Below are 23,919 nucleotides of genomic sequence, written 5' to 3' on the forward strand. Positions count from 1 at the left end.
GGTATCTTAAAAGAAATGAACCAGGAATGGGGTTATAAAATTAGGTGACCAAAGGAGTACCATTCAGAGAAAATCAAAGGGGTGAAGTCAAACTCGCCCCATTGGTGTTCGGTGTGGAGGGGGCATAACCTCTGACCTCCAACTGGGCTCGTTTCCTTGCAAGGTGTTTTAGAGGCATTCATGTGGAGGCTGACAGAGTGCTTAAGGTTGAAATTAAGGAGTAGCTTTGGAAACATTTGTAGATGCCAGATGTTACCTCAATCAGGGTGGTTAATAAGCACATTTTAAAAAATTAATGTTTCCTTGGCAAGACATTTTGACTCATATTACACTTTACAACAAAAATTACTATGGAATGACAATCCTGATTTTTATCTAAAAACAATCTGTTCTCTCCAACATTCTGACATACCATAACTCTTACCTGATGCTTTAGATCTGCTTAGAGCTCCCGAACAGATCGCCCTGTTCAGACAGTCTCCCCTAACCCATGAATGCCCTGACCTGCCCTCCACCTTCTTTGCCTATAGGTTCCAACATGTGCTTCAAAGCCTAATTTATTATCTGGTTTCCTTCACTTATTTATTCAATACAGAGCACCCGCTACCTGTTGGACAGAACAGACTTGGTTCCTGCTACCACAGAACACAGCCTAGTAGCTGACAGTCAGCAATTACCAAACACTATAAACCAAATTCTTACAGTGCTACACAGACATAAAGCAGGGAAACTTAGATTGGGGGTGCAGACAGGCATCTTTGAGGAAATATTTAGCTGAGGTCTGAAGGATGAGTAGGAGTTGGCTGAGCAACAGTGACCAAGCTTGGAGAGGAGTTAATAGGTACAAAGCACTGGGGCAGGAAGGAGAGCAGCAGTTTCAGAAACTGAAAGGAACCGCAGTGGCTGGAGTGCAGGGAACTGGTGGCAGGAGACGAGATGAGGAAGGCATAAGGGTTATCTTTACCCCGTGACCATGAACTTCCCCCAGCTTTCCTGAGGTGTCTCCAAGGTGGGTCAAGAACCCTCCCTTTGTGCATCCTCAGGGTTATACTGGAACTGTTTCTGGCAGGCTCCTTTATTAAATTCCTGAAGGCACACAGTCCATCAAAAAAAATCAGGAGTTCTGTTGATCCAAACCGAAGAAGTCAGAACACTCTCATCTTACCCTGGCTGGTGTGGCTCAGTGGATTACCGGCCTGTGAACCACAGGGTCTCCAGTAGTGGGCGCACAAGAGGCGACCACAGATGGATGTTTCTCTCCCTTTTTTTCTTCCTCCCTTCCCCTCTCTCTAAATACAGTAAAAAAAAAAAATTAAAAACAAACAAACAAACAAAAAAAACCCCGAGAGCGCGAGCGAGCGAGCGAGAGCGCCCGCGCGCACTCTTATTTCTTCCCATGGCTTTGCCTCCAAATTGCGGCACAACCTTGGATCAAACCCCTGGATCCTTGAGGCTTGAAGCCTTTTTCAAATCAATAGTGTCCGAATACTTACCTAACTAGTTGTCTCAAATTATCAATGTGCCTCCTCAGGTTAACTTGCTTATCACCTCTAGTGGGCATATAGTATAGAGAGCTGTTAGGGTCAAATGTCTGAATTTGCCCTCAGTCTATTACTTTACTTAAAAAAATCCTTCATGTGAGTATATATGCACTTTATGAAACAAATCAACTAAATTATCTCTTCAGTTCAAAGTTAAAGTTGGACAGGAAGAAAAAACAGTACATTCCGGAAAATGACTTTGGTCTACCTATAATGCAGAGAATGGCTAGTTTTGAATTCTTTCCAGTAGTAGTAACAGAATGAGTTGCTTGATGAATCCTAATACCTCTATTCTGAATCACAAATTCTTGGGTGACTAAAATAAATTCCTAGAGTTAAACTTAAATTGGACAGTGATCAACTACCAGAAAATAAACACCTCCTTTATTAGTACAATAGCAACAGAAAGGGTTTCCATATTCTCAGAAGAGCAATGACATGAACCAGCACTACCTGGTAAGTGTTACCAAGGTTAAATGCCACATTTATTGTTCTGAGAGCTCCCTACCACACTGCTGAGGTTTCATCACAGACAACTGCCAGCAGAGCTGCTGTATAAACACAGGTACCTTCCCAGTCAAATCCTGAGGAACACTGAAATGATACTATTTCTGTTTTAGAAGCTCTTGCTGTAGACAGAGCTTATCAGTGTGGAAAACAGTCTTGCTTCTTGAATTCAAGAAAAACCATGAGCTAACCTATCATTTTTTCCCACATACAGTCTGCCAGAATACTCTGTGACGAATCCTGTTCCATTCCTACCACCTTATCGGGGTGAGAGGAAAGGAAAGGTGGGAAGGTGCCGGTGTACTGAGAGGAGATTTGGGTGATGTTTTGTGCTCCATTCCCTTTCTGTTGGCAGTAGCGGGCGTCTTTTCTGGCAGCTGCAGCAGCTGGATGAGGGGAGGAAGAGGCCACCTACCCATCACCTCTTCTTAAAGCCGTATTTTTTGCGTTCATAGAAGAGATCTGTCTTAGAGCTCCCCAAATTGACAATCTTTGGGCAACCATCTCTCTGGAAAACAGAAGAAAAGAGAAGTTGTCAAATGTCTTTGAGCCTATATTGAGGGGCATTTAACATGGAAATAACATTTGGATTAATGGTCCAGCCATACGCCTTGCCATCTGAGTTATGCTATTTAATCAATTGTCAAGAACCTACCAAGTAACCAGAACGTGCCCAGAGCCCATCTACCTGCAATCCAGTGGCCTGCATTCTTAGCCCTTGTCAGTTGCTAGAATGACAGTCGAGGCACGACCTGAAACTCTTAAAATATCCAAAGGATTTTCTTCTAGTGAAAGATAAAAGTAACAATCATCTACAAACCCAGCTCTCTAGCTCTCTTCCACTATCCCAAGAAAGGAGAGACTACCAAGGAAAACTTAAAAGACTTAAGGAAATAGTACCTTCCATTTTAAATCTCACAGAACACTGGGTTTGATGTGTCCTTATTCATTCTCTCAATGTGACACATGGTCTGGGGGAAAGAGTGTTCCTGTGCCAGGGATGGCTGTTGATGTCCCTACTCTGATTTGTAATGACATGCTCCCCTGGCCATTTTGTGAGCTCGAGTGGTTTCAGTGTCCCTGGGAAGCTGTGCTCTGCAGACATGTGACTTCCTCAGCTGATCTGGAACGGATGGGAGGAAAACAGGGGGAGTTGCTATTGCATAAAACCTGCACGGGTCTAATGATTTTATTAAACCTCCATGTCAAAGGAGGTTGTTCTCTGTGACACTGGCCTATAGTATGAGTCAATGAAGTCCTTAGACACCTCATTTCTAATGCAGCTGATTTCTCTCTTCAGGGGCTGATACTAACACTGCAAAAATATCTGAACCCTTGCTGGGCAGCTCAGTTGGTTAGAGGGACATCTTGATTGGCCAAGGTTGCAGGTTTGATCCCCACTCAGTGAACATGGAAGAATCAACCGATCAAGGCACAAATAAGTGGAATGAATCAATGTTTCTCTCCCTAAAATCAATTTAAAAAAACAAACAAAAACCCAACACTAACATTTCATTATTTTCTAGAAAACATGTGCTATGTTACCACATTGAGAACTGCCATCTGTAGAGTTTGGTACGCTGAGGGAGCCAGGCTATGGGCTCAGGCCCAACTGCAGCTTGCTAGGTGAACTCTAGTAAGCCACGCAATTTGTATTGAAAGTCCTAATACAAATGAGGAACAGCTGCCTTTTCCTCAAAGTAGCCTGACCTTAAACATAAGAGAGCTCTAAAATCTTCGGAGTTGGTATGAAATGTTGTGGTACGATGACAGCCTGTTTATAGACTTATTGTACTTTACTGAGTTGTGTGACTGTAGGCAAATCACTGACTTGTGTGACTTCAGGGAAATCACTCATTCCTGTAGACTGGTCAGTGCTCACACATTTGTATTTACCTGGCCCTGGAGAGCTGAGAGGTGCTGCCTGATATGTGCAGCTCCATTCTCACTCAGAGCCTAGGTTAAGATGGCAGGATCTGAAGCTAGGTGACCTGTATTTTGATAAGTTTATTAACCTCCATGTGTCTCTTTTCTATCGCATTGGCATAACCGACCTAGAATTAAGAATCAATAAATATACTTAGAACAGTACCTGGTACACAGTCAGCTCTCAATAAGTTATAAGAAATTGCCAAAACCAAATACCAGCAATTTCGTAATAGCTCAAACACACACAGCTTCGGTATAAGGTATTTTTGTAAAGATAGGACTCTACATATTTTTTAAGAAGTTGGTAAACCAATGTATTCGATTATTAGATCTTTGGGATTTAATGGCATTTTTTTCTCACTGACTCACAGGTTTCCTGTTTTCCTGCCTAAACTGTTTTTTATTTTCTACATATTTCCTATGTATTTCATGGTCATTCCCAAATTCTACCAATGCTGTGAAAAGTAAGGATGTGGACACTGGAACTGGTTGGCTTTTGCTGGAATGCATGAAGGGAGAGCACGGGAAGGAAGATGGAAGGACTGGTAAGAAACCTTGGAAGACGGCACAGGAGAATATTTGTGAGTTCAGCTAGAAGATATTTTTAAAAACCTGCAAATTATCTGCTTCATGGCAGTACCTCTTTAAGCAATTGTATGTGTGAATACTAAAAATTTCATCGTCTGTCAGCTCTGGAGGACTGACTGATTTCCACATTCCTCGCACTGGGAGCTATTATTTTAGGCAGCTGTGTACTAAATTGAATGCCCATGGTAAGTGTTTTATGACCACTTTTGCTAAAATTTCACACAAAAAAGTAGACACTGTACCACTGAGTGCTTGTTTCCCTTATACTAAACATGCCCACTAACATCACCAGGAGAACCCTAAACTGGGCTTCCGTAGCAGGCCACCAAGAACACAATGCCTCTGGATTTTTTTCCCAGAGGACAGCTGTGTGTCAAGTCCACTTCTATGGCAGGAAAGCAAGCTACAAAAGTTACCTGTACCAGTGCTGAAAACCCAGGACTTTCAAGTAAAACTTTAAAACACTAATCATGTACCAAAATATCACATACCAAAGGAAAATCTATACAGAACTGAAATGCAGGAAAAGGCAATTAAAAAATTTTGAGATTAGCCCTGGCTGGTGTGGCTCAGTGGACTGAATGCTGGACAGGGAACAAAAGGGTCACCGGTTCAGTTCCCAGTCAGGGCATAAGCCTGGGTTGCTGGCCAGGTCTTCAGCAGGGTGTGCTCAAGAGGCAACCACACATTGATGTTTCCCTTTCTTTCTCCCTCACTTCCCCTCTCTAAAAATAAGTAAGATCTTTAAAGATTCTAAGATCAGAAAAACGTAATTACTGACAATGGGTCCACATCTCTCTTACAAATGATAGCAAATAATTATGATCAGGTGCCAGTGGCAAGATCTGCTTTATTTTAAGAAATTTTTAAATTGATTTTAGAGAGTGGGAGGGAAACACAGAGAGGAAGGGAAACATCGATTTGTTGTGCTCCTTACTGATGCATTCATCGGTTGCTTCTTGTATGTGCCCCAAAACGGGATCAAACCCACAACCTTAGTGTATTTGGATGGTGCTCCAACCAACTGAGCCACCCACCCCGGCCAAGACCTGCTTTATTAACAAACTTGAAGGTGAAATGTTGTCTGTTCTCCCAGCAACTGTTTAATGAATACCAATAATGTAAAAACCACTCTGTATGCTGGTTTGGGTGCTAAGAGTAGCACTACATTTTCTATCTGAAAGTTTACTTTTAAAGACCTTCACACTCTCAGTAAGTGCATCTATGAAGTAAAAGAGCTTATCACTTCCTTTCTGTATATTTCCCCAAAGCCACACACAGCATGTTAGTAGCAAATCCAAAACTTGAACACGGGCCTTCTAAGGCCTGCCAGTCTGGTATTTTTTATAACAGGGCTTCACGAGAACCAAACTTTCCATGTGGTCTAGGCAGTTACATGATAATGCTAAATTTGTGATTTAACTTTAAAAAAATATCACTTATCTTTTGCATTTATCTAACTGCTCTGCTGTTCACTGAAATTATCTAACTGCTCTGCTGTTCACTGAAATGAGAAGAGAATGGTATAAAGAGGAGAGAGGCAGGCACGTCCTTAACCACCCTAAGAACATAGGGAGGTGGTTAGAGTTAAGATCTTTGAGTTAGTCTATGCATCTTCAAAAGGGATGAAAACACCTTCGACATTATAGTGGTTTATGGCCTAAAGCTCCTCCTTACCCAACAAATTCTTATTCCTTAGTATTTAATTCCTTTTGTTGCAGAGAAAATTTAATTTAATTTCAATTTTAACTTTTCTCCTTGGGGGACAATAATGAAAAGAAATGCTAAGAAACACCGAGTTAGATAGGCCTGGGTTCTGGTCCTGGATCTGCCATTTACTAGCCATGTGACCTTGCGCCAAGCTGCTTAGTATTTCTAAGCCTAAATTTCCTCATCTATATCCATAGCATTTTTGGAAAAGAATGTTCAGCATAGTGTCTGGTACATAGCAAGAACTCCATAAATACTAGCTAGTATTTTGTTTTCTGGTTCAGATGGCTGAGGAAAATGGTTAGTAAAAGGAGTAAAGGAGTCAAGGGTTACAAAGGATCAAGATGATTCTGCATTAGAGGAAACCAGAAATTACTCCTCTGGCAGCAACACCCACAGGTATTATCCCTGACTCCCAAGTATTTTTTAAAAATTTTTTAAAGTTTGATTTTAGAGAGAGGAAGGGAGGGCAGAGAAGAGAAAGAGAATGAAAAACACCCATTTGTTGTTCCACTCATTGATGCATTCTTTGGTTGTTTCTTGTATGTGCCCTGATCAGGGATCCAACCCACAACCTTGGCCTATTGGGATGACTCCCGAGTATTCTGGAAGATTTGAAAAACTATAGAGAATACGCAGGTTAGTTTATTGGTCTAACTCCCTTAAAAATGATTAAAATTGCAGGAAGAGAACAATGAGAGTTGCTTTGGTTGTGGGAAGGTTTCTGCATAGGAAAAAGCCTCAGGCTCTTAATCTGCATACTGATCTATAAGCCTGAGAGGCTGGATCAGGTCATCGGACTGCTTTGTGTTCCTTGGAAACTACTGCTGAGTAGATGTGAGCTGGGTGCTATCTCAAATATCCTCAGAACATTCCTGTATAAGGTGCAGTAGGGGAAGTGACGTCTAGACTACTACTCAGGGACGGAATGCGGCATGAGGATCCAGAGGCATCGGGTCACGCACCACATGAAGACGAGTCAGACAGCAGTGAACATTAAGCACTTTCTGGCCTCAAGCTTATCCCACATACTAACTCTAGCTATAACCTTGGAAAGGGTTGAAGAAAATTTCCTTAATGGACTCTTTAGCTAGTTTAAGATAATTTGCACTTTTCTCTTCAATGTTGTTGCCTTACCATGGTCTCACTGCTATAGGCTATAAATAATTACCAAACACCAACTATGTACCAGAAAGTCTGTAGGGGGAACTCCAGTGGATGACTTGTAGGGACAGCACCAAAAACGTGTCCCATGCTTACAATACACATCAGGCACTGTACCAAGAAGTGGGAAAAATGGGGTACAAATACACAAACCAATGTCCTTTCTCTAAAGGAGTGGAACTTAGCTGTGGATCAGATTCAAGCAGGATATGATTTGACAGTCAAAGGTAAATAAATGCAAATCAGAGTTTAGGCCAGGGGAAAGTTAAAATCACCAAGTGAAATTATGTTTTTCATTTTTCATCTATGACCGTTCTCATCTCCCTAAATAAGACTTAACTGGGTAAGAAACAGTCTCATCTGGCTTGCTATGTCACACTTAAACTGGGGAAGAGAGAATCCAAATGCATACACTGTGGAGATGGCTGTGCAGTTTCTCCTCAAAATGGGCACATCTAACCATAAAGGATTTACAAAAGGCCAACTCAGGGTCATGGGGACACCACTAGGTTTAATCAGACAGTCTGGGCTTGCTGTGTATTAGCTGGGTGAGGGTCTGTAAAATGGGGATGATAATAATAATCCCTATTTAACAAAGTTATTGTGAGGAATAGGGGAAGATATCATCTATACAATACCTATTCTTTGCTTGGGGGTGTATTAAGAATTATACATCTTTTGCCTTATCCTAGATTAGGTAACCAGATACCTTCATTAGCCTATTGGTCCCTTAAGGACCAATATCACCTTATTGTGTCACAAGAAGAAAAAACCACCAAGGAGTCTGCTAAAGAAAAACAGTAAAACTCATCCTTACTCTAGATTTATAAGCCCTCTATCCTCCATTTGGTTTAAGGAGTTAATAGCTAGCCACTGACACCACATAATGTCAAGAGGCAAAAATGTCATGGGACAGAATCACAATCAACTCTACGATATCAAACCAAGCTGACATCAACTTGAACTGGCCCAATTTCAAATGTTACTACAATCACCCAAGCAGTCCTTAATGATAGTAAAGAGAATTACTGAGTGGCTATTACACACCATGCACTGTGCTAGGACTTAAAAAATGCACCGTGTTTTTTCCAAATAAAAACAGAGACAGCAAAGGAATAGAGAGGGCTCTCCAAATTGCTGGTGTCGACAAAGATTTGCTTCTCTTGCATTTTTACCCTTGATGGAAAATAACTGCCTTTTATTGGACTACTCCCACTTTGGCTCAGAGAATTTGAAAAAATTATAATCTAGGATACTGGCTGAACATGGCAATCTCCACAGACCACAGGAGTTTGTCATGGACAACAAAGTATTTTTAATAAAAGGAAGATGAGATGCAAAGCTCAGGATACACTCACATCCTTCTCCTGGATGGTGCACTCCTTACAATAATAGGCATCGGAGACTCCGGGGCCTCCACAGATCACACAGCGCCCCTGATAGGAGCCGTAGTTACACTCGTCACATATGCGCACCAGGGTACAGGGACGCACATAGGAGTCACAGATCACGCACTTGCCATCACCTGTGAGGAACAGAGAATGAAGTCAGGCCCACTTGCAAGCACCTCAAGTCCTCTGCCCTCCTCTTGTACAGGGGAAAAACACGAGTCTCCTTTTGAGAGTGACTTTTGAGCCTTCTACTTTGGCATTGCCGAACTGGGTTTACTCAGTGTCCATCTCAGCCCCCACAACACGCAGGAAAAAGCCAATCAGCTAACGAGGAAAGAGCTTAGAACAGCACCTGGTAGAGGGTGTCCATATAATTACTGGCAAAAACTGTGCGCTGGAGACAGGGTCACGCTACTTCCTTTCGAAAGCTACACATTTTCTCAAAACCTAAACGGTGTCTAAAATGTGCACGCTGGAGTGGGGAGGGGGAGGAGGCCTCTGGTGGCAGTCTGGCACTCAGTGTTCACGTGCTTCCAGGCGCATCTACTTAAAGCTCTTTAGGGCACCGCAGGAAATGCCCATTTGCTATCTCCACAGAAACTGAGCGCAAAGGTGGGGTGTACGGGAGGGCGTGTTCCACTCACATTTTTCACAGAGTCTTCCGATGGCTGCAAGATCAAAGATGGTAAAGAGTATTGTGAGAATTAAGTTTCTGACGAACGGGGGGAAACATCCTCGAGCTTGGGGTGGGGACAGAAGCCGGGACTTCACAGTGAGCCCTGAGCGATTTTAGCCACCTTATCCTCATAAACTTTCCAAACCCACAGCTTCCTGAAGCCCCCCCCACCCCTTGCCCGCGCCTGGGCAATCTGAAATTCCCCGGACACCATCCCTGGCCACCCACCTTCGGCTCCCAGCACGCGCGCCCCCGCCCTCTTACTATTGGAGGCCGCAAACCTGCGCGCTCCGACGCTACCCGCCGTGAGGCGGGAAACGTGGCACCTTCGAAGCAAGACCCTAGGAAGAGATGGGAACCTCCGCTTCCCCATCTCCTAATACCAACCCCACCCAGAGAGCCACGAACATGGAAGCTGTCTCACCAACACCAGCCTGTTTGCGGCAAAAGATCAGGTCCGGATGATGTTTAGCCATATTTCTCACTCAAGCTCGTCACCGGAAGCTTCCGGAACTTCCGCCCGACCTTTAACCCTCATTATTCCTGCCTCCCAGTCACCGTCATTGGCTCCCTAGGCTTCCCTCGGTGGTCACGATTTTTTTTCACCAAGCCCCGTTCGCTCTCGCGCGATCAAAACCTTTACTTTTTCAAAGACCAGTTTCCGTCGTAGCTGCTGAGCCAGGTTCTGGCAGGTCCCTGAGTAACAAAAAAATGCCTTTCCCAAATTTGGATGGAAGAGACAAACTGAAGTACACATATGAAATCTGCACTTTGATAAGACATCTTTGTGAAGGTATTTACTTCCACAAAAGTTTTAGGCAGCGTTTTCCTCTTCTGTATTGGTTACTCACACGGGAGCTCCGCCCACTGCGCCTGTTGGCTCTGGAGCCTCCGCGGAAATCCTGCCTTCACTGTGACGCCTTTCTCCAGGCCACGCCCTCTGCCCAAAAGCTTTAAGTAGGCCGTTTGGGACGTCATCTTTCACGCGACCTCATCTTTGTCAGTGCACAAAATGGCGCCTTACAGCCTTCTGGTGACCCGGCTGCAGGTGAGCGAACTCAGGGCCCTCTGGGTTCATGGGGGCGGGGTGCCTCCCAGTCTGCCTGCGGCTGTGGGCGAGGCGAGGCAGGCCCGACCTGCGGTGACTTTTTGTGTACCTGTCCCGGCCGTGGGCCCAGCGTCCGTGCCCGGTCCTCCAGCGCCCGAGGTCAAGGCGTCCCCGCTCTGTCAGCTCTCCCAGCACAGTCCCCGCCCCGCGGGAAGTGTGGGTCTAAGCAGTGGCTGCCGAGTGAAGAATGGAGGCACTTCTTTCCTATTTTTGAGGACCGATCTCTCCTTCCCTGTTGGGTTTCTTTCTGTTCCTCAAGGTGAGGACAAGGTGACTGGGGGGTATGGTCGTTGTTGAGCCCGCTAGGCTCAGCGCCTGAAGGCCTCACTTCTCACCTCCCAGCAGCAGAGACTTGCTAGCCAGGTGCATCTACAGTTGCCAGGCCTGGAATCTGGAGAAGAAACTAGTATCCTGTTCCATGTTTTGAGGATCCTGCGGAACACATCCAAGAATGAAAAAGGGGGTCTTTCGGCCCCAGACGTAGTAAATAGTGGTAACAGTAATCTCGCACCTTTGCACAAGATTGCGAGACTGTTTTAATTCCTCATCATATTTTGCGTTATGTAATCGTCTGGTGAGATGATTATTATCATTTGATAAGTAATGAAACTTATAGAGAGGAGGTGAAAGTTACTGTTGTCATCGAAGTGGCTTGAGCATCTTGTCCTATAGCCCCTCTGTTTTCCTTGTTCATGTCAACTTATTCTCACAAAACTTTCTGAACCAGAGAGAGCTTTTTGAGCCAACATTTGTATTTTTGATTGTACCAGAATGGAGTATTTTGAGCTCACAATTAGTTGCTTTTCAATTACTAGGTGGAAGGGTAAAGAGACTCAACAGTTTGACCTTGACTCTAAGAAAGCATCTAAGGAAACTGACTGCCAAGTGGGTTTTTCACTCCTAACATGACAGCCCTAGAAAGGTGCTATACTCAAAGGTTCAACATCAAGTATGTATTTTGTTAATAAAAATAAAGCAATTATTTCTTACATTCTCTGACAGTCTTTTAACTTTGTGAATCTACTTTGCATCAAGTGGCACAACTTTGATTTAAAAAGAAATTGTAACATGCTGCACTCTCAGAAAGCATTGTGTTACTAAAAGCTGTTTTTTTAAAATCACTTTGCTTAAATTAAACCAAGTGGTTAAAGTGAAATCATTTATCGTAAAATACTTCTGATCTCTCAATTCTGGGCAAAGACAAAGGGTTTTCCCTAATTCCCTTTTCGGCTCTTTTGACTCTGCAGGTTAACAGTGTGGAAATACTGTAGTCATTTCTTCCTCATCCTACTGGCCCATGCTGTAGGGAAGCCACGAAAGATTATTTAAGATAAATGATTACAGATTTATTGAGCTTGGAAGAGAGGATTAATATCATAGTATTTATGAACTGAAAAAGGGTCTTAGAAAGCAAGAGTATTACACCAATATAGAAAGAGATCTGGGCTGTATTTCATATTCTACCCTGACCCCGTGACCTTGAACAAATTGCTTATATATATTAGTTTCTTCATCTGTCAGTTGGGGATCACTCTCATTGACAAACATTTATTGAACACTTGGTGATTGGCTTCCATTTAGATTTTTATGATGATTGTTATAAAGTTATGAGGAAGTAGAATATATTTGTTTATGATCATCATCTAGTCCAACCTCTTTTACAGTGAGACAATCCAAGACTTTGACAGCCTGGGTGAGTTCCAGGAAGAGAGTGAGGATTAAAATTCAGATCCCTTTTTCTTGTTAAGATGAATGAACAGCACTATACCTCATGGCCTCCCAATAGCAGGCTGTGTTAAGTAATGGCCAAATGGCCAGCTAACACTGTCCTCCAAAAACCTTGTAAGTTTACCTCTTATATATTTAGCTTCGTTTGAGATGTGATGGTGCTCCCTTGGTTGTCATTTCTGCAGAACCCTGTCTACACATTAAATTTTTTCCTACCTCATTCATCAAGTATTTACTGAGCACCCTTGGCTTACTTCGGATACAGCGATAAGCAAAGCAGGCAATTCCTGTTCTCATGGAGTTTCCACTCTCTTGTAATGTATTCTACTCCAGAGAGCCTTGGAGATCTTTCTCAGCCAAAATATTTTTCTTCTGGCTGGTGTGGCTCAGTGGATTGAGTACTGGCCTGTGAACGAAAGGGTTGCTGGTTCTATTCCCAGTCAGGGCACAGGCCTGGGTTGCCGGCCAGGTCCCCAGTAGGGGCGCGTGAGAAGCAACCACACATTGACCTTTCTCTCCCTCTCTTCACCCTCTCTAAAAATAAATGAATAAATAAAAACATTTTTCTTCTACCCTTGGCTGGACCAAAGGTGAAGAAGGTAAATGATAGAATGATGACAATGACTACTACCACTAAGAGTTACTAACATTTACCGTATTGTGTACCAGTAATTTCATATGACCATGTGAGATAAGGCAAACCTATTAGCCCTGTCTTATAAATGAAGAAATAGGGTTAGAGCAAAAACATAGTGTAATGGTTAAGAGTATGGATTCTTGATCACACTACCTCATTTGCTGACTAATGCTCACTAGCTGCGACTTTGGACAAGTTACTCCACCTCTCTGTGCCTGTTTCTTCACCTGTAAGATACAGATAATAATAGTGCTTCAGACTTCTCTAGTAATCATATTATACTTGCAGTGTATTTAGAACCCTGCCTGCATGTAGTAAGTGCTATATACTTACTAAGTAAAGTAAAATAGGGCCTTATTGCTGGCAGATGTCATTTGAATCGTCACTTTTCTGTTCCAAAGCCTGAGGTCCCAGACCCTGCACTGTACTGCTTTCCTTTGGTATCATGATTCAGCCTGTTGCCCAAGGTATCATTAGTGCTCCATAACCTGAGAACAGTGCTCTTTTAAAAAAATTTTATATTTTATTGTTTATGCTTTACAGTTGTCCCAATTTGCCCCCCTCCACTCTGCCCTGCCCCCGCTCCCTCAGGCAGCCCCTGCAGTTGCCCATGTCCATGGGTCATGCACCTGTGTTCCTTGGCTAATCTCGTCACCTTTCAGCCTGCCCCCTCCTTCCCCCTCCCCTGTTACAGCTGTCAGTCAAGAACAGTGCTTTTTAAGTTGAAAGTGTTCTATCATTTGACAGTACCTGCTACCAAGTAGTAAGATTAGAAAGAGTGAAGAAAATGGAGGTGAAATTTCTGAAAAGCCACACTTACTTTCTTGTTTCTATTATTTATTTTTGTGAAAAGGGCTACGGGTAGTAAATAAAAGGTGTCAGGTATTTTCAAGTACATTTCTTAGGTCTTTGGTTTTGCCGGGAGGTACTAGGGTGCTGAGTTTTCATCGTGTGGCTTTTGGGATGCGTGCATGTAACCTCTGATGTAAATATGAGATGGCAGTTGACTACAGAGAAGCATGACATTGGGCAGAAGTCAAGTTAAAAGTGCCTTTATAAAATGCCATGTAAAAAAAATCCTGTTTTAAATTGTGAAACAGTTTGTTCTGGTTGCATGTTCGCTGTGGTACCTTCTCAGGTGTCCTGTAGTCAACTTGATTAGACTTGAGTGAGTGAATGAATGATTGAATGGATGAGGAAACAAACTTCCAATCTCAGATTTGGGAGAGGGAGTCAAAGCACTGTCTTAAAGATCAGGGGAGCACACTATTGCCTTTTGGACCAGCTGCCCCCAAATGTGTATGAAAGCTTACTCCATACCTAGCGCCGTTCCAGACACTGCAAGCTCAATAGTGAACAAGCACAGTGGGGCTTATTTTGTAGTTCTGGGGAGACAGAAGATAAACAAATATACAAAATTGTAGCTACTAAGTGCTAAAAGGAAGATAAAATAGGATAGTGTGGTAGAGTAGGTGTGGGGATGTGGCATGGCTTTAACCAGGGTGCTTGGGGTAGGCCTCTCAGAAGGGGGGACGTTTGAGCTGACACTTCAATGATAGGAAGGTAGTCCTTCAGCATATTGGGAGCGAAGACCTCAAGTAGAAGGAGCAGCATGCAAAAGTACCCAAGATAGGTATGAGCTTAGTATGTTGAGGATCAGAAATAAGGTCAGCGTGGCTGGGGTGTTGAAAAGAGAGGCCGGTCTAAGCAAGAGGTAGAAGCAGCCAGGGTTGTGGAGGCTCTGATACGGACTTTGGGTTTTACTGCAAATGTAATGAAGATTTTAAGCTGTGCAGTGACAGGATCTGATTTACGGTTGAGAAAAAGCATTTAGGCTGCTGCTTGGAGGATGGACCACAGAAGGGCCAGCAGGGAGGCCAGTGGGCTGGTGGAATTAGGGTGGGCTGAAGGGTCTAGGATTAGGGTTCTGTTAGTGGACATATTTTATATTTTGGAGGCACATGGGTTGGATGCGGAGTGTGAGGGATGGGAATAAGTAGGGATGGCTCCTACATTTGGCACTTGAGTAACTGAGGGCTGGGTGGACTTGACTCCGATAGTCCTGTGTTTGCAGAGTACTTGTAAAACCTAGGTGTAGGCCGAAGCTTGTTTATAAACTCCTGATCTTTTTATCAGCTCTCAGCAAATCACCTGTATTTCACAGGTGAGGAAGCTGGATGGGTCAGGTGTCTTGCCTTAGGGACCCTCACTTGGGTTTGAGCATCATTCGTCGAGAGAGCCTTGTGCTGTCTCAGGCCTTATCCTGGTACCTGGTGTCTCCAAGAGGGCCATCAGGGAAGCCTTTAAAATGGGGGTTGATCCTTGAATGACCTGTCTTTATTGGCTCCAGCTTCCTTTGACCCACTGGTTTGGAAGGTAATGGTGGGCTCTGGACCTCTCAGCATAAAGGCGGGTACTGCACGGAGGCTGTTGATAGTCTTTGGAAAGCTGCACACAGAATATCAGGAACCTGAGGGAGACGTCCTCCACCCACAGACTTAGCGTGTGGCCTCACACAAGGTCTCAACCCTCTGTGGCCCATTAAGAGGGGTCCTGAAAGCCTAATACTTGAAAAGTTCTTTAAACTCTAACCACTGTAAAACTTTGTGAATAGTTTCTGGTGTTATTTTAGGAATAGGCCATTTCTAACATTGAGAATAGGGACAGACTTTTTCCGCAGATTGTTCCAGAATGAACCTGTTGAAGCTCTTCTTTATTGGGAGGGGGTGGGTCCTAAAGGCATGGAGAATGGTTTTCTTGGACTCATTCTGCAAAGCTTGGGCCAAAGGAAAGGGCACCAGCTTGGAGCCAAGGCTGGAATTTCACCTTTGCTGTGTGGTCCTGGGCAAAATAGTTAATATTCTAGGCAGGGTGTCCAGCCTGCAGGCCGCACGCGGCCCGGGATGGCTATGAATGCAGCCCAACACAAAATTGTAACTTTACTTAAAACCTTTTTTTCTGCTCATCAGATTTTGTTAGTATTTGTGTATTTAACGTGTGGCCCAAGACAGCTCTTCTTCCAGTGTGGCCCAGAGCCGCCAAAACATTGGACACCCCTGTTAGATCCTCAATTTTGTAATCTGTAAAATGGGCACAGTATCTTCTGTCATAGATGGAAGTTGTGAGTATTAAATGGGACTGCGTGTATACTTGAGGCAAATCTGGCCCAGGGTGTAGGCACTGGATGAATGTTAGTCTCTGTGCCTAGCCCCAGAGAGAACCTACAGCCCAGCTCATATGTTTAAAAAAGACTGACTCCGGGGAAATTGCTTGTTCCTCCCATAGTCTCCATGGATACTGGGCATACAGCAGTTGTTCAGGAAAACCTTTTGGGTGCTGCTCTAAGGGAGTAGGGAGAAGAGGTAGAAAAAAATCCACTGGCTTTTATTTTTATTTTAAAAATTCTGGATTGGCACTACTGAGTAAATTTATTGAAGGTAAAAATTATTTTTCTACAAGCTTTATACTAAACATTTAAACCCTCATAAGTTAAAATTATAACGAGTCCCTTCCTAAAACTATATCATCATAGGCTTCCTATTTTTTATTCTCTTAAGTTGAAGGGCAAGATTGAGAAAATGAACTCTAGATTATATTTACAGTATTTTCATCATTAAATATTAAATTCTGCCCTGACCAGTGTGCTCGGTTGGGTGTTGTCCTGCAAAGCAAACGGTCTACGGTTCATTTCCAGGTCAGGGTGCATGCCAGGGTTGCAGGTTTGGTCCCCGGTTTGGGCGCATTCGAGAGGCTACCTATCAGTGTTTCTCACATCGATGCTCCTCTCCCTCTCTCTCTCCATCCCTTCCCCTCTCTAAAAATAAATAAAATCTTTAAATATTAAATTCCTTGGGGATTTGAGGCCCAGTAGGAGAATTTCTACTTTCACACTATGGAAATTGAGACAGTTCCTGATTGGGAGCTTCAGTTCCCTGGCCAGGGCTGGGAGGTGCCTAAGGGGTCTCAGGAATTCCTGTAACCCCTGCCTGCCAATTCACCTCCCGGGCTCCCTCACCTTCTGCTGGGTATTTGTGTTGTTGCTGTCACTTTTGTTGTTCGCTGAGAGAGCTACAGAGCTGGCTGAAGACGAGGGCTCCGCCTGTGAAAAAGCATGTCTGTTGGTGAGGAAGTCACTTAATCACTATAATGCACTCGGCTGAAGCAAGGGGAGGGGCCGCGTGCTGGGTGGGCTAACTCCGTCCTGCACCGTCCTGGACCGTCCTGGACCTCAGATGTTGCGGTGGCATGTTTAGTCAGGCTACTGCGCCAGTCACTGAACTAGGTCTTGTTTTATAAATACTGCCTGCTGACCTCTCACAACCACTCTGAGGTATCATTAGCCTGTTTTCAGGATGACGAGCCTGCGACCCCAGAGAGGTTAAATAGTTGTTTGAGGTCACAGCTAGCATGCGACACCCAGGTTTTGACTGTGGATCCGTTTGGCTGCAGAATGCAGGCTTTCTGTTACTCAACCAGACTGTTTTCCCAGAGTCCTCTCCTGGGGGTAAAGAGTAGAAACTAGAAGACTGTTGAGCAGGCTAAATAGAGGGGACAGATTTCAGTTGGCTCCGTGCCCTATTTGGATGTATGTCTGTTTGAGGCCGTGAATGCCTCCTGCTCAAACTACCTGCAAAGCTTGAGAGAGAGGCTACGCTGTGGGTCAGCCTCACAGGCGGAGCTGGCAAGTGTGCCATCCTGCCGAGCTGCTCCCTGGGGCCCAAGCAAGGCTGGGGATGTGCACGCAGTTCGCAGCGTGCCTGGAGCCTGCTGCTGAGCCCAGCAGCAAAGGAAGACTAGACCGATGAGTGAATCCATCAGCTAATTCCCTAAAGGAACCCCCTACTGCCTTGGAGCCCATTAGAGACTGTGACTTGGAGAGACCCCGCTCCCTGTTCTCTTTCCAGGCTTCTGAAACGGGCTGCCTCCCTTTTGTGCCTACCAATTGCATAGCAACCAGACTGGCTGATTTGCCTCCTGGCAGGAGGGAATTGTTTAGCTTCAGATTTTTAGGAGAGGTGCCAGGCATCGCCTACCATGGGTGGGAGAAAATTGTTAGAAGCAACGGAGGTGTGGGAAGATGCCTTTTTTCAGGAGGGTATTGACTGACATGCATTCCTGTGTTGTCCACCTGGGCAGTGCCCACCTGAGGCTTCCCTGCCAAGGTAGAGCTACGCAGCCAGTTGCTGCGAGCTGTCAGCCTGCGGGTCATGGCCAGAGGAACCTGAGCCTTACCCCACCCAAGACATTGAAGTCATGTTGCTGGTAAAATGGGCTGCCTCATAAGGTGGTGCACCCCCCGCCCTCCACTGGAAAGGGCCTGCGTAGGCTGCTTGACTCCATGCTAGGCATTCAAGGACAGAAAGAGTGGGATAAAGGAGACCTTTTCATTCCCGTTTCCATTCTGAAATGTGCAGTCCTGGTGCTCGTGACCTGCCCTGGGGCTCCTGGTCTTTGTCGGTGGTTAGGAAGCGAGTAGAAGGCATAGTGGGGAACAGCAGCCCGTGGTTGTCTTCCAGTACACGGGCAAGCAGAATGTGAGTGCAGCGTCTCGTTCTCCCAGGAGTGCTGAGTAAAAGCAGCTTACGTTTAGTGACTGCCTGCCAGGAATCCAGCTATCAAGCTTTGTACTTTTCATATATATTTTTCTTAAAGAATGCAATATATTCATAAAAGCCCTCTTACCATCTCTCCATTCCAGTCCCTAGAGGCAACCACTGCTAGGAATTTTGTATCATTCCAGGCTATTTTCTCGGCATTTCCAAGCAATGCATTCTTTCTATGCATCACAAATCTCTGCTCTTTTATCCCCACTTTACAGAAGAGGAAACTGAGGCTCAGCGAGGTGAAGAAAGCTGTCTCGGGTCAGAGAGCTCAGGGAGCTGAGATTCTAAGCCAGACCCATCCAGCTCTTGAGTGGATGCCCTGTCTGTGACTTGGCATGAGGTTGGAGTCTTTCTAAATGGCACTGGACAGGTCAGATGTGGCTGCTGACTTGTCTATCTCTTGCCGAAGCAGCTGCCTCACGAGGGCAGGCCTCCTTCAGGCGCCCAGCCTAATGACTCACTTGCTCTGAGTGTCCGTGCCCACGACGGTTCCCTGAGGCAGTGCTGGCGTGGGCTGTGCTTCACAGCATGGACAGGAGGTCAGACTGGCCCAGTCAGGCCGGCCTCCTGTCTGGGAAGGTGTCCGTCCCTTTGGTTTGGGCTGTTTCTTGGGTACAGGCGATCCCAAGGGTAAGCGCCTTTTCTCTGGGAAGAGAGGGCAGCGTGTCTGACCTTGGCCCAGTGGGGAGGCCAGAGTTCTGAGTGGGTGTGCACGTGACATGCTGTGGGGTAGACCACTTCCCTGTGCACGTAGGTTCTGAACAGGGCTGGTGGCTCAGCACAGCCCCTGCCGGAGGTACTCCCAGCTTGGATTTGAAAGCGTGGTGAAGAGATTTGCATTCAAATGGTTGCTCTGCCTTCATTTGTTTTATTACCAGGTATTTCTTAAACACCTGCTGTGTCAGACATGGTCCTAGACTGAGTATTTCATAGGTGACCAGTATAGACAAGTTTCCTGTCCTCGTGGAACTTATATTCTGGTGGAGTTTGCTTTCTTATCTGTCTGAGTCACCATTTGCTCATCTAAACAAGAAACACGATGAGCTGTAATAGTTCCACTTGGCACAGTTGTTGGGCGGGTGACATAAGGCGACCTTTGTGATCTTGCCTGGCATAGTTTCACTTTGTTTCTTTCACTTTTTCATTCATTTATTTTCATTTCATTTCTGGTCTGGCTCCCAGTAGAGTCTACTTTGAGTATGTTCCTTCCTTCAGAGTTTGTTCTGTGTCAGTAAATGCAGGGTCAGCAAAGCCTTCGTTAACCTTTGGGGACCCGGGAGATTTGTAACCCATCCAGCAAGGGAGGGACATTACCAGACCAGAGAGCCAAACTCCACCAGAGACACTCTGAGAGCCCCCGTGGAGGCCTGAGCTCACCGAGCAGAGGCTGGGAGGCGCTGTCTGGAGCATATAACCGGCGGATTTCCAGCCTTGCGACCTTGGCAGGCCACTTTCTGACTCTGAACCTCTGCATCTTCAGGGCAGGTCGGGTGGCTGTCTCCTGTGCAGTGTCGCTGGCACAGAGCAGTGTGGCAACTCACTGCTATTTACTGCAAAACAAATCTCAGCGCATCCAGCTGCTGGTCAGCCTGATGTGAGAATCCCACCCAAGTGTAAAATTGGGGAGTCGCTTTAAAGCAAAGGAAGCGCTACAGGAATGCCTAGCGTGGAGCAGACACGATTGTGGTTTTTTCAATGATACTTGAAGGGCTGAAGTGTGGAAGCGCAGTTAAGCTCCTTTGATTTGGATCTGAAGAATGGGTCTGGGAAGTGAGGCCTAGCGCTGCGTTAGGCACTGGGCCGGGTACTTTCACGAAAGTGCTTGTCTCTAATCCTCATTTTAGCCTGTGAAGGTGTTAACCACACTTACAGAGGAGAAAAGCAATGTTTAGAGGTTTAACTAAAACCACACAAGGTTACAGTCAGGGCAGAGTTGGACTTTGAGCCCCGATCTTCAACCCCAGAATTGGTCCTCTGATAGAATGGAGGATGTTTCGGTTTGATATAAGAAGCATTTGTTATAAAAGTATTAGAACTGTCCAGTAGTGGAATAGGTTTTCTGGAAGAAAATAAGCTTCTTAGCCAAATCTTGTTGAATTGGGCTTCTGGAATTTGCAAAAGAGACGTTTTTCTGCCTTGAAGCTGCCTCACCTCCTGTTTATCACCAAGAAAGTAAAGGGTGGATGCTTAGTCAAAGTCTTCCTTCTAGATGAGGACCTGGTATTTATTTATCCAGGAAAATTTCACAGGCCTGAGACTTGGGCTCCAAGTATGGGAAAAAATTTTTCCCATTTCCTAACTGTGACATCTGAGTTGGATGGCCTTATGGGCACACTTAGGGATGTCTCTGGGCTCTCGAGTCAGGTATATTTCACTTTATGACTTAGGAAATAAAAGTAAAACCCCAGTAAGTTGTTTTTTTTTTAATAGACTACTCATACCCCAACCACAACGGTCAACATATTATAAGACTCAGTAATATCTACTTTTAAGGTAAAATTAATTTCTTACCTTTTTAAAAAAGTATTTTTTTAAACTTTTATTGAATTTTGGGGTGACATTGGTTAATAAAATTATACAGGTTTCAGGAGCACAATTCTGTGACACACCATCTCACCACTTATCCCCCGTACCATCCTCTGCCTCCTCCACCTGCTTTGCCTCTGGTAGTCACCACACTGCTGTCTGTATCTGTGAGGGTTTTTTTTTTTCTTAATCCCTTCACCTTTTTCGTTACCTTTTTTTGTATTTATAAATATTTTGTAATATCCCACCTCACCCAGCAATCACTAGTGTTAACATTTTTGGTAAATTTTCTTCCAATGTTTTTTAAATTTTACAATTCAAATTAAAAAACATGCAATAAAAAATACATGTATTTATACAAGTAGCAATAAGAACGTTCTCATAAATATTTGAACACTACTGATAAAGCTAAAATCCTTCTTTCCTACGGGCCCTTACTTGAACTTCCTCCTTCCCCAGGAGTAGCTGCTGATCCGCTGGGTGCGTCCTCTTTGGCAGATCTCTGCAGACAGAAATATACTTACAGAAGTAGGGAGTGTTAAAGCGCTGTTATGCATTTTATCTATAACTTAACAATGAATCTTGGGGACTTTTCCTAAAGTGTTGTACAGTATTCCACAGAATGGATGAAATGTAACTTTTTAAAAAATAAACACGTTTGTGTTTCTGATATTTTAAATATCTCACTTCGTGGTGCATTGAGCATTCTTGTAGCTGCCTTTGCGTGTACAGGTATGGTATGGAGAGCTATGGAGAACTGGAATCGCTAGGTCACAGTGTGTATTATTGTCCAGACTTAGTTGCTGTTGTCGGTTCCCACTGAGAGGCCTTTACTAGTATTCTCTAATCAGAATCCAGGGTTACTCTTTCCCCCAAACCCTTGCTCCATACTTTATGTTGTAAATCTTTAAAAGTTTTGCCAGTTACTTTTCCACAATGGGAAGGGGGCGTTAAGTATTCATGTTCTTTAGAAAACTCTGCCTTCATTCTTTTGCTTTTTAAAATCTGAAGTAGACTGCAAATTGTAGAAAATAGCATAGCTGGTGCCTAGAAAGAAACATTTCTTAAAAATTTTTTTCTGATTATAAAATTAGTGTATGTACAGCATTCAAGGTCTAAAATTACATAAATATAAAAAGTTAAAAGTTCTCCATAATTTCAACCCCTAGGGACAGACACTGTTATCTGTTCCTTTTCTTTTTTTATTTGATTTGATTTCTTTTTTAGTTAACATTCAGTATTATTTTCTGTTTCTTTCAGGTGACACCTGACAGCATAGTGGTCAGATTCATTTATTTTCTTTAATTCACTCCTGTTCTGATCAGGACTTAGAACTTTGAACTGTCAGGAGGCACTCACAGGGCTCAGTGTTTGGGTTCTAGCCTAGCCATTTTTGGTGCTCCCATTGTTGTTCTCTGCCCGTGAGATCTTGGCCGAGTCAGCACCCTTCCCCGGACCTCAGTTTCCTCGTGTGTGAAGTGAGGCTCATATACAGTAGGGCTGTTCATCTATGTAAACTGTTACAACTTGGCACTCAATAGAAAGTGTTAAATGTTACTAATAACGATCATTATTATTATCATTGTTTTTGCTTAGAAACCTCAGCTGTGATACCTGTTGAGTGTGGTACGATGGGACTGTGGGGAGGGATAGTGTCATCGTGGAACCAGTATTTGGTGCCTTTCTTGGAGTTGCCTGGCGCCTGGCATCAGGCCAGGAGCCTGGCGGAGCAGTGGTGGTGGTGCGTATTCCTGGGTGGGCCGCAGAGAGTTATAAAATTGTGTGCTTTATGTATTTTCTAGATATTTTCTGTGAAATATATCCTACTTTTTAAAATGGGAGGAAAAACCCCAGTAAATAATCGTTTTAAAAAACCTGCTTGTAGCATTTTACATAATAATCACTATTCTTTGGGGCCCATTCATGTCATTTCATGCCACATGTAATGCTGCAGGTATTATTCCCTTCTAAATGAGGCAATGGGTTCGAAGGTGAAACCTGCCTGAGGTCACACAGCTGGTGAGTGGTAGAGCTGGACTTTGGAGCTAGGTCTGTGTTCCCTTCACCGTGCTGTGTTGCCCCTTGTAAACCACAGGTTGTCATTCAGATTTTGGGATAGTGAACCTCAGCTCCCTGGCCCTGCCTGGTTTCCAGCTGACCTTCCATTTCCTGCTTTGTCTTTTACCTCCCACCTTTGGGAGTGATTTGTAGCTCCCTTCCACTTCCCTTGATGATCTGTCTTTTTTTTTTTTTTTTTTAACATGCTGCCTGTCCTCTCTAAGTGCCTTGCAAACTCCTACATGTCCTCCGCAGTCCGACTCAGTGAAGTCTCTGCCACACTCCTGCCCCCTCTATGTGCCTCCTCCGTGTTGCCTTTTATTTATGTGCTGATCTTGGCCAGGCTAATGCATATTAGCGTAGGTAGGGCCCGTCTTACTGTTCTTGGTATCTGTGTCATACTGCTTGGTACAGAATAGGTGCTTCAGTGTCAAAATACAAATGCGCTTATAGGAAAGAGGTTACATGATAAGTCGTCATCAGCCTATTCTACCTCTGCCCCTCTCAAATGCATTCTCTACATAGCAGCCACCATGGCTTTTTAAAAAAAATGCATATCAGATCTTGTCACCATTCCACTTAACTACAGTTGGCTTTGTATTGCTTTTGGGATCAAGTTAAAAATTTAACATCTACTGTAAACACACACACACCAGACAAGGTCCGGTAAAGGCACAATGAGGCACTTTCATTCAGATAGTTCATTACTTAGATACAGAGTGAGAAGAATAGGCCGAAGGTGCCAGCTCCCTG

The 23,919-nt window shown here is 44.3% G+C and overlaps 2 protein-coding genes across 2 annotated transcripts in view; one reads left to right on the forward strand and one right to left on the reverse strand.

Annotated features, from left to right (window-relative positions):
- Positions 1–1,399: 1,399 nt before the first annotated feature.
- On the reverse strand, positions 1,400–10,008 carry PHF5A (PHD finger protein 5A). The gene is made up of 4 exons (XM_054582548.1): positions 9,931–10,008; positions 9,475–9,498; positions 8,798–8,964; positions 1,400–2,556 (listed from the first exon to the last, which is right to left on the reverse strand). The coding sequence occupies exons 1-4, from the start codon at positions 9,980–9,982 to the stop codon at positions 2,467–2,469; spliced, it is 333 nt and encodes a 110-aa protein (XP_054438523.1). The 5' UTR covers positions 9,983–10,008; the 3' UTR covers positions 1,400–2,466.
- A 416-nt stretch (positions 10,009–10,424) lies between these two features.
- ACO2 (aconitase 2) overlaps positions 10,425–23,919 on the forward strand; it is a 40,625-nt gene continuing 27,130 nt past the window's right edge. Inside the window, exon 1 of the mRNA XM_054582447.1 lies at positions 10,425–10,554. Coding sequence (XP_054438422.1) covers positions 10,519–10,554 — 36 coding nt within the window. The 5' untranslated portion in view covers positions 10,425–10,518. The remainder of the gene's footprint in view (positions 10,555–23,919) is intronic.

This window comes from Pteronotus mesoamericanus, unplaced genomic scaffold, assembly GCF_021234165.1.
Source record: "Pteronotus mesoamericanus isolate MK-2021 breed Mesoamerican mustached bat unplaced genomic scaffold, CSHL_Meso_final contig_702, whole genome shotgun sequence".
Classification (NCBI taxonomy): Eukaryota; Metazoa; Chordata; class Mammalia; order Chiroptera; family Mormoopidae; genus Pteronotus; species Pteronotus mesoamericanus.